This window comes from Drosophila obscura, unplaced genomic scaffold (genome assembly GCF_018151105.1).
Source record: "Drosophila obscura isolate BZ-5 IFL unplaced genomic scaffold, ASM1815110v1 contig_186, whole genome shotgun sequence".
Classification (NCBI taxonomy): domain Eukaryota; kingdom Metazoa; phylum Arthropoda; class Insecta; order Diptera; family Drosophilidae; genus Drosophila; species Drosophila obscura.
In genome coordinates this window covers 9,780,600-9,791,745 of record NW_024542774.1, presented here as the reverse complement: position 1 = coordinate 9,791,745, position 11,146 = coordinate 9,780,600, and the positions used below count along the sequence as shown (strand labels likewise).

Below are 11,146 nucleotides of genomic sequence, written 5' to 3'. Positions count from 1 at the left end.
TTCAAATTTAAAATGCATTCATACTTTTACATATATATTTTATTCGAACTTATTTACATATGAAATGTATATACAGCAAAATAATAAAAAAGAAACAATAAATTGGACTTGCCTAAAGTAGCAAATATACTTGCTTATGACATTCTCATTCCCCCATCTTGCAATTCCTTCTCTCGCGCTTAATTGGGCTCTAGGACATTCTCTCAGTCTTAAACGATTTAAAAAACTATGGCAAAATTTTAATTAGTTATTACAAATTGCATAATCATTAAATCTCTCTGGTTCCCTAAAAGTAATCTGCTGTTAAATCTGTACTAAATGGCTGCACTTCGCATCATTTATCACAAAACTGAGCGAAATGCACTCCACTCCATTCGTTGATCCCCCCCGATTCACTGATCCTCTGATCAACTGACCAAAATTATATCTTTGACTAAATATTTGTAAAACTAATGCTAAACGTTGAATAAATTAGGGCCATCCATGCTGGTCATTCTGTGGGGTAGAGAAAACAGAGTTAGAAAAGAAATTGCCGCACAAATATAAGCAGACAACTCACCATGTGCGCTGATCAGACTGCGGGCATCCCAGAGCGACATCTGCGACTGCGAGAGACGATGCTGTGGCGGATAGAGCTTGTAGGGGAAATACGAGTGGTGGAAGGTGGCTATGGGAATGGGCTGTGGCGGCTGCAGGAACTGCTGCTGCTGCTGCAGGTGCTGGGCCGAAATCTTGCGTGAGATCTTCGGCTCCTTCTTGGGCTTGCTGGCCCCGGTGCACGGCTGCTTCGAGGACTTGATGAAGTTGGGAATGCGTGCCAGAAGGCCACAGTAGTAGGGATCGTCCTGCTTCTTGCGCTGATGCGCGCTGCTCTTCTGACGCTTCTTGTCCGCATAGATGGGTGTCAGCGATCCGCCAGCCTCATAGTCCGGCTAAATGAAAGAACAGAGGGCACACGTGAGTAGGAAGTGGAAGTAGGTAAGCCAATCCGGAGCAACTGCAACTTACCTTGGGCACGTAGGGACCCTCGTTGAGGAAGGCGGCACTGAACACGCTGCGTCGCCCCTTGCTGGAGTGGCTTGAGTGCTGGGAGTTCTGCGAGTCATCGGATGCGGCGGGCGTTGGATAAATGAGGCCCACCTGGCTCTCGATCGTAGAGTAGGGATCCTCGCTGCTCTGCGTGAGCGGCACCCGCATGCCGAGCGCGTCCAGCGACTTGGGCATCGTCTGAAGGCGACTCCTCAGCATGTCCATGGCCACCACGTTGACCACGAGTATCCAGACTGGAGTGTTGATTAGATTGTTGTTTGACTTGACCAGCGACACGGCCGACAGGCACTGGCGCTCCAGGCGGCCCCGCTCCGGATAGGTGCGAGCAAACTCGCGATTGATGTTCGTCTGGAACTTCTTCATGTCGAAGAGCTTGGCCGAGGTGCCGCCGCTGAGGGACATCTGCGGCATTTGCATAATGTCGCCGCCGATGACCGTCTCCTCGTTGCCCGGCGAGGTGTTGTTCACGAAGATGTTGCTCTTGCCATACCGCTTGATGAATATGTTGCCTATTTCATCCATTTTGACCTTGAAGCCATCGCCAATGGACTTCTTGATAACCTTCGTCTCGGAGTCGCGCATGGGATTCTCGAAGCCATTCAGACCAATACTGTTCAGAGGAGACATCAGTTTAGTGGGAACATTCATGGGATGGTCAGGGGTCCGGTCCGGTTTACTCACCGCACTCCATCGAAGCCGTTCTTGGAGCCGTTTATGGTTATCACAGAGGAGCGGGCATAGGCCTTGGCCACGCGTCGGTTCTTCTCGAAGACGATTATCTTGGCCCAGATCTCATCGTCGATCTGCTCCCACTTGGCCAGAACCTCATTGATGTGATCCTGCCAGGGTTATGGCCCAAGAATTAGCACCAGTTGCAAGACAAATTTCAGCTACAACTCACCCTGAACAGTTTCTCGCGATCATGCCAGACGTCTTCCTCCTGCTCATCTTGCCCGATGGCATCCAAATTGTCCAGGGAACGCGATATAATCTTGCGGCGTGAAATCATTTTTGTGTGTGCTGTTGTTGGTGCTGCTGCTGCTGATGGCGTTTCCTCTGTCTGGAAGAGAAAATTTTCCAAATAAAATTATTATAAATAATTACGAGCGACGCTTCTAGTTATGGACAATTAAGTTGTGGGCTCTGGCGGAGGTTCTGGTGCGAAATGATTACCCCCAGCGATGGGGACACGCACTCCGCAGATTATTAAGCAATCAGTCCAATCAATCTGTGAGCCAATGAACTCTACAAAACGGACCGGAATGGAACAATCTCCGGGCACTCCTTTGGCCTGACTCTGCTTCGACTCTGATTGATCGAATCACCAATGTCACCGCCTCTAATTGAGCTGCCCCGAACCCGAACCCGATCCCGATCCCAACGCCGATGCCAATGCCTTGACAATGCCTTGATTGTTGTTAAACACATTGTTGGACACTTAGTTTTGCATTTTCTGCTTTTTCGTTTGCTTGTCAGATCCAGAGACAGAGACGGAGCGAGTGAGTGCCACTTGCATGGCATTTCAATTGGCCATTTGGGGTTTTCTTCAAAGTCAAACTGATTTGTTTATGCGTCGCACCATTGCCAACGTTTTGTGACAAAATCCAGTAGTGCTCTGCCGGTCAGGTGTAGTGGCGGTCAGACACGTGATTGGCATTAATTGTTGCTTCATGCGATTTACCAATAAATGTGTGTCACACACATCGACTGGCAATGAAAGTGAGTCTTGGCCTGGAACAGATTCCGTTGCCCATTAAACTGTATCGATGAAGCCACCCCCACCACCCATCCACCCCCCCTAAAACTCCACACGACTTCCCATTCCCATTCCGCATCTTAGATGTGACATTTCTGAGCGTGCACAAATTAAGGGCACGACACGCATTGCATTTTCTAATGCAGATCCAGCACCAGAGCTGGTCGTGGCCCAATTTAAATGTTTTCTCAATTACCCAGAACTGCAGGCTTTGGTTTAACGATTTTCCCCTTTTCCCGTCTAGCATTCGGAATCGTCGCTTTGTGATCCCAATTCCAATTTCAATCCGAATCCATTGAAGCCGCCGACCCCTTCTTGGCTTTTGGCTTTGGCTTTGGCTTTCTATTTGCCCTGCGTTGGCGTTGGTTCTTTAATTAACGGACAGAATGGCCATAAAAACTGATAAATGTCACGCACTTGGCTGGCTGTCTCCAAAGCAATCGGCCATCGAAGATCCGTTTTGGCCAGAGCGAAATTTCCAAAAAAAAAAACACAACTGGTTTTTATTTGCTGTCTGTGTTCTGTTTTGTGCTCTTGCCAAAGTCTAGATTTATGGCACAGAATATTCCATAAGCCAATCTAGACACGCCCACATCTAGCCCCATCTCTTGACACTTTGGTCGGGTCTTGGAAATCTACGGGTATGAGATATTGCAAAATCTTTGTTCTAGTTTCTAGAATCTAGATGGAACCCATCAATAATCTTCACTACAATGGATGAGGTAAATATTGAATGTTGAACTGAGATTCAGATGGAGATGAAGATGTGGAAAAACTGTGCTAAATCTGAGTTCTCACAACCATTTGTACGGGTACGAGTAGTAGATACAAGACAAACCCTTGGAATGCTTTATGAATTGGTGGCCACCGTTTGCTTATGACTCCACTTTCATTCATGACTCAGTGGAGTGGCTAATGGATTCCCAAGTATATCATTGCCGCCGAGCCACGACTTTGACCTCTTCGCCTGATGGAGTAGAAACCCAACCCCCAAAGGCTGGGGGTTCTGTCTGTTCTGTTTCATCGGCTATTTTCGAATGATGTGATTAAGTTTTCGGTGTTCCTACGTCAATGGGTCGAAATGCCATAAAGCGCGCTGTCCGCTTTTTGTTCTCTTTCGACTGGTGTTGTGAACATACATATATTGTATAATATATTCGCATAACATTTCGTTCTTTTCACCAACCCATTCCCATTGCCAGAGAACTTTAATTTTTTTTTTGCGGTATGGCTGTTGCTTATTTGTTGTTGTTGTTGCTGCTGCTGCTGCTGCTAGCTCCTAGCTGCTGATTTTGCTAATAAGTATATAAAATCTTTTTGTATGCCGAACGTGATGTTGATTTTTTGGCGATGATCGCATTCAGCCAGAGAAGAACCACCACAGCAACAGGGGGGAGAGCGAGAGGCAGAGAGAGAGAGAGAGAGAGAGAGAGAGAAGATGGGGGCAACAAATTTAATTATCTAGCTGGCCTTTTGGTTCGAGCAAAAGCTTAAACTGCATTTAACAATTAAAACTTCATCTGACATGGCCAAAAATGATTTATCCAATCCGCTGATCGTATAGGTCAGGGGTGTATGTTGTATCCAAACGAGATTCAAAATAAATCTACTAATAAAAGAGAGAGCCGAGTGTACTGGCTCATTCGTGCCACCATTGCTGTGTTATTCCCCGATTAGTTCTGGAATCCGTTGGACAAACAGCGGACACTTGAAAGGGATCATCTCTCTCTCTCTCTCTCTGTCTTGGTTAACCTCTGGAGTGCATCAAGTGCTAATCGATGCGATGATCCCCTCCTGTCAAGATCGTGACTCGTTTCCTTTGCTGCCAGCCAAGCGAAGCTTTTCCGCATGCCCCTGCTCTGCTGGGCATTCATTCCCCTTGCAATTAATTATGTAAGCTCTCTGCTCCGCCCCAAGGTCGTTTGTGGGTATTTTTAGCAGCAGGCGCTGAAACTGTTCTGTGCGTGCGGATGCGACACGTATCGTAGAACGAACGAACGCCGCGGCGTACCAGTTACCAGTTATCACCCAAGGCCGTGTGGCGCAGAAGGAAGTATTTTGGCAGCTGGCAGCAGCTCCTTTGTCTGCGCTCGCTAAGCGGCTTACTTTCGGTGCGCTGCGACTGCGACTGGGACTGGGACTGGGACTATGAATCATGGCGCACACTGCAATTGCGCAACTCGGGCCCTGTCTCTGGCTCTGGGCCTGGGTCTGGCATGTGCCACACCACACATAACACTACGAATATATGGGCACGAGTAGTACATATATGTAAGTGCTCATACCATAGATGCATTTGGGAGGCCTTTCAAAGCTTAGCGCGTGTCTCGGTGTCCGAGTTGCAGTCATAGACTTGCTTGTCAACCGGAGACGGGAGGCGGGGCCAATCCGCACCCAATTGCAAGCTGCTCTGGTTTTTGCCTTTCTGTTTGAGTTTCTGTTTTTGTGGCAGTGTTTTCTGCGAGTTCTTGACGCCCCAACCTTGAAAGTGCTGAACCGAACCGAACCGAACCACGTTGAACTGAATGTACTACATATCTGAACAGATCTGAACAGATCTGAACGGATCTGAACGGATCTCCTGAATATTTGCCGCATGCGTTCGTTACATGTCCGGCTGGAACGGGTTTAATTTTTTGGCATTTATCATCGTTCGGGAGCAATAATTTGCTCTTACTTTTGATACCAATAAAATGTGTATTTGCGAGCCAGTTTTTGATGCATTTCAAACGGCAGGGCGGACAATTGTGCACGGTGGGAGGGGGTAAGGTAAGGTAATTTAATGCGGCCACAAAATTATGATGGGGCCAGGCACCAGAGTACTCTTTTGTTTGTATTAACTGGTCGTCGTCTGTTGACTGTTCGGTTCGTGGCTTGAAACACTTGAAACCAAATCAAAAAAAATTATTATATTACAAATTTAAATTTAAAATTTCTTTTCAACTGCCACCGACGCGTCGGATACAAGGGGATGCGAGATTGCCTTTTAATGGCACAATGATTTAAAATGAAAGAAAAACAAAAGTACCGAAGTACAGCTAGAAATCTGTTTGACTCTGAATTTGTTTGCACAATGTCGTGAGGGTGTTGCGGCTGTTTGTTCAATTGTTGCAAACACAACAACAATAACAATAACAACAACAACAGTAACAACAAAAACAGTGGCATCTGGGGCCTTACATATTTATGAGTTGGCACTTTGCCGCCTCCACCCTCCCACTCCTCCTTCGTCTGCAAAAGTCTTCTCCATGAGAGCATGGCGACAAAAAGCGAAAAGCAAGAAAATTAAAATTACATATTGTTACTGCACCACATGACGATCATAACACAATGATCACCATACTGATCATGATCATGTTGCTTGAAGCAGAATGAGAAAACGATGATGAGGAGGGCACGCAACTCCATGGAAATTCAAGTGGGAAACACACACCAACAGTGAGCAGTGTGTGTTGGTGTGTGGTGTGGCTATGGGGCACGTGTAAGTGTCATAACCATCGGGGAGTCTGTTTATCTATATAGTATATAGGGTACCATGTGGGGTGTACTTTGATGAATGATCTCAATCTTAATCAACTCTCGGCGCTGGTCCGCGGATATCTTTAGTGATTCTTTAAGTTTTTTTCTTGGGTAACTTATGTGTTTTCTATACCTTTTCTTGAAATGTTTTGATAGATTTTAAATATCCAAGTGATCCCTAAGCTAATTTTTACATCTGGTTTAAGCATTGTTTAATAATTTACAGACTTTTGCTCCAATTCTTGTTTTGGCAGATGCTCCACTCCACTTTGTTCCGCTCTCCGTGGCTCTTCTTTCGACTCGACTTGGCTTTCATCTCTGTGGGGCGGGAGTTTTTGTTTTTGTTTTTGTTGTTGTTGTTGTTGTTGTTGCAGTCTGCACAATGCGGCGTATGCGCAATGTCTGCTCTGTCACTTGATGTGCATGTCGAGCGGATTGCATCACCATCATCACCATCAACATCATCAGCTGCAGAAAACAGCGCCAGAAATACTGGCAACAGCAGTGGCAGTGGCAGCTGCCTGGGGCACCTTTTTTGCGGTTGAAAAAATCGGCACACGAAAATTATAAATTCCGATTTTCACTTGCCGCCATGGCTTTCATAATATTTTCACTTATTTCTCTACCATTGCACGCTGAGAATTTGCAATTCTCACCAAAGTATTTCGTGCCAGGAAGGCGTCAAAATAGCGCAAAAAAAGACACACAAAAATAAATCACAAACAAACAAACAAAAAAAAAAAAAAAAAATAGAGAGAGAGGGAGGGAGAGAAAAAGAGTTGTTGCACAGCACTTTCGTGTGGCTTCAACATTGCCTTGGACTTCCGCTTTTGCTGTTGCTATTGCTATTGCTATTGAGTGATTATTATTATACAGCCCCGACATTGTTTTTAGTGTTCAAATTACTTGCAAAAATCTCTTTGTATGTGGCCAGGCACGTTTCGGGGCTCGATTGCTGGTCTATTCTTAGGCCCAAACAAGTGCCGTGCCACAATGTTCTTGAACAACGCATAAAATGCCTAAAATAATATTAGAATAAGGGAATTAGAAGAGATGCCAAAAGATGAACATGACGGGGCTGGTATACCAAATGGATTCGGTTAATTAAAAGTGCCTCGTATCGTTATGGATCGACCATAATCTTGCGCTTCAATTAGTCATAGATTCGAGTGCGATCGCAATTTGTTTATGCTAATTCTTTGGCATCAAATGCAGTTGGCCGTTGACAGTTTCCAGTTTCCAGTTGATAATTGACAGTTGCCTGTTGGCATTTGGCCATGTTTTATGATTCACCAAAGACCGAAAGATACATTCAACAATCACTCTTCAGCCCCGAATTACATCATAGAAATGAAAACTCTTCAGACTGATTTCTGCCAATCAATGTGGCAGCCAGGCACAATGCATTCGTTCGGTATTCGGTATCGGTATTCGGTATTCATTATTGTATATAAATATAATTAAAGAGCAGGAAAAGACCCATAACCACTTCAACAAAGGCCGCACCGCAGTAGTTTATGATTTTGTGTTTTGTGTGTTTGTGTTTTGTGTACGTGTACGTGTACGGGTACAAGTATTTTTCGCTCTTAATTAGACTTCATTAATTTGGGTTTCAAATTGAAATGGAGCCGTTGCTGGCACAATCAAACGCATAATTAACAATTGCGTGAATAATTGGGTGTAAAATTCTAGCCACCGATATCAGCGGCACTCTGCGCGGAGTGGACATAATTCAGGGGCAAAAGACTTAACAAATGACAAGACATTGGCCCGATACCGAGACCGAGACAGCAGCTATAAAATGTAGGCCATCAGAGCCAGAGCTAAACAAATCTGTTGTGGCTCTTGGTGGCCTAATTAAGCTTTCATTTGGCATGCAAATATATCTTTCGCTTCGCTCCCCATTCCAGATATCTATGCAGAACGCTGGCAGATACTTTTCGAATATATGGATGTAGTATGATTCAACAACAAAAGCCAAAAACGGCGCATAGGCCAAAGACCCCCGGAAGATGTGGCTGGGCGATAGTTGGCCAAAAGGGTAGAGAACCAACAGTCCACAGACAAATCACATGACGTGAAGCGCGATCCGACAGCGCAATTTTATTGCCAATCTTTGTATCTCTTGTCTTTTTTTTTTTTTGGGGAACTTTGTATGCATCAAGTGTTTCGGGCGAAACCAAGATTATATCGCTCATAAATTCTGTCCAAGGTAAAACTGATCTCGCGGCGGCAGGAGGCTCTCCCCGCCGTCTTCGAAGCGGTGGCTGAAGCTGAAGCTGAGCTGAGCTGACATTTTTCGGTTAATAAAGATATGAAATTATATTAATGCAAATGCTAATCTGCGTGTAAATTAAGCACACGCATTGCGGCCGGACAACAACAGGTTTTCCCATCCACAAGTGGACTGGGGACTGGGGCCGCGATGAAGGTTGGCTGTTTTCCACAGTCTGAAAATAAGTAGTGCTGTTGCATGTGGCTTAGTTTCTATTACATGTCCAAAAGAACCTTTTGTGCAGGCCAAACAAAAGACTCAGGCAACGAACTTGATTTTGTAATTTACATGCAAATACATGGCACACTCTACTCTCACATATGCTCAGTTTTATATACTACATATGTATTTATGTATATACGAGTTGTAGTATATTCTCTTAAGCTTTTATTTCACACTCATGGACAGCTGGTTACGGCCTTTGGCGTTTAGCACATCCACAGATGCACACAGAAACACCATTAGACACACACACACACACAAACACACACAAAAACATAAACGATAAAACCCATGTTTATTTATAAGACACAGCCAAATGCTAATTACAAATGCCTGAACACTTCGCCTCTCGGCTTGGACAATTTCCAGAAATGGTTGCCAATCAAATAAAATCAAATCAAATCTTCTCTGTCCGTGCGAGCATGCTGCTGCATTCAATTCAATTAGCGACAAAATCAATTTAGAGCCAAATGCCAAGGTCGCCCCTGGAATAGACAGAGAGGGAGACAGAGAGAGGGAGACTGAGAGCGTACTCACCCTGCTTGCAATGTGCAATGCGGCGTATGCGCAATGTCCGTCGTGGTCACTTGTATCCGAATAATTCACTTTTTTGTTCTTGTGCGCGTTGGGGTTTGATTCTAGAGTCTGATTCAGAACTCGGCTCGTAACGCCCACCAATCAGAGACACCAATCAATCACCGGACCAAGTTTCTCCACACAATTATGCGCTTAAATTTTTGTTGTATTTTTGTGTGTGTTTGTGCGATACATTCGTTAAATAATACGTGGGGTTTGTCTTTTGTTAATTTTCTTTTCTTTCTTTTTTTTTTTTTTGTATTTTGTATTACACAGCACTCTCAGAACTCTGCTATCGCGACTCAGACGCGACGTCCGTCTGCTGCTGCTGGCTGCTGAGGCTCTGCTGTTTGTTGGTTAGTAAGTCGCTCGCTGGGGAGTTAGGCGTGGTAGAAGCGCGCGCAAGAACCGCTCGCCGCAAGCTGTGTATTTCAACTGGCGAAGTAACGGTGTGCCAGGCCACAAGACAGCCCCGCAAAAGCACCAAAAAGCCCGCACACCACAGCCGAAGAACAACCGAGACAGCCGAGCCAACCGAGGCACGAGGCTGCAGCCCAAGACGAACCCAGCCGAAGTGGAGCCCCCGGCCTGGGCTATCGTCTCTCTGTCAGAAGCTTGCCGACAGCCGAGCAGCGACATTCACTCTCTGGTGAGCGGCATGACGCACTCCGCACTCCGCACTCTCCTCTCACCGAAAAGCACTGAATATTCTGTGAGTTGTGCCGTGATTGGATTATATCATATAGAAAAACTTGAAAGATCACTTTTGTTGCTAAATATAAACCCACCGAATGCTAGTTATATTTTTACATGATTCAAGTAAAGTTTAATCCCAATTTCATGAATATATTTATGGTTAAAGTCGATCTTGCAGGGTATCTACCAGTTATACACCCCCAAAAGAGTCTTCCTTTCTTGGTTTTTTGGCTGTTTTTACCATTTTGAGCGTGTGAATTAGTTCTGATTTGATTTGATTTGAATTGGTTTCCCTGCCGCTCCAGTGGCGGATGTGTCGCTGGGTATTTCCCCTCCCCAGTTCTGTCTACGGCGACAAGTTACTTTATTTGGCATGGGATTTCTTTTGATTAACCCAGCGAGCGACATAATTCAGGCTCGAGCTTCAGACATTTGTCCGTTTATGGCACCTGGCTTATATGGTGGGCCCAGACTCGAATGCAATTTGCTAAAAATCTAAAATTGAAATAGAAACAGAGAAACAGAGAAACAGAATGAATGAATCATGGCATCCGTTGGGGGTGTGGCGGCAGCAGCACAGCACCCCAAAATGTACCCATCTTAAATGTGTGTATGGATTTCCCTTTCACAACAACTCAATTATCATGCTGCCAAATTGATTGTTTTCTTGGCATTACTGGCCGGTTGTGCTCGTAGTTGCCGTCGCTGAGCTAACACCGAAAGAATGCCGATAGATTGGGGCGAGGGGGCGCTTAAAATAGAACTCCTCAAGTGTCCGGCTGTCATAATCAATGTTCATGGGTGGGTATTCAATCACATTAGATCTTGTACAAAATGAAACGTAACGAAAGGCTGCGATGTGTGGCAATAATTGCCCAAGAATGCCGCCTCCTCCCTCTCGCTGGCCATGTTGTAATCCAGTATAATAATTTTTGCAGCCCAGCCACTGGCTTGTTACTGTTTTTTTGTTATTTCAATTAAAGCCAAAACAGCAAACGGCAAATGGCAACAGCTATGACTACAGTAGACAATGGCAGTTAGGAGCCCCGGGT

The 11,146-nt window shown here is 45.2% G+C and overlaps 1 protein-coding gene across 1 annotated transcript; it reads right to left on the bottom strand.

Moving 5' to 3' along the window:
• Nucleotides 1-36: 36 nt before the first annotated feature.
• Nucleotides 37-9,843, bottom strand: LOC111074309. Its single transcript, XM_022367039.2, has 6 exons — nt 9,360-9,843; nt 1,952-2,110; nt 1,732-1,889; nt 1,009-1,660; nt 560-932; nt 37-495 (listed from the first exon to the last, which is right to left on the bottom strand). The coding sequence occupies exons 2-6, from the start codon at nt 2,057-2,059 to the stop codon at nt 491-493; spliced, it is 1,296 nt and encodes a 431-aa protein (XP_022222731.2). The 5' UTR covers nt 2,060-2,110; nt 9,360-9,843; the 3' UTR covers nt 37-490.
• Nucleotides 9,844-11,146: the final 1,303 nt, after the last annotated feature.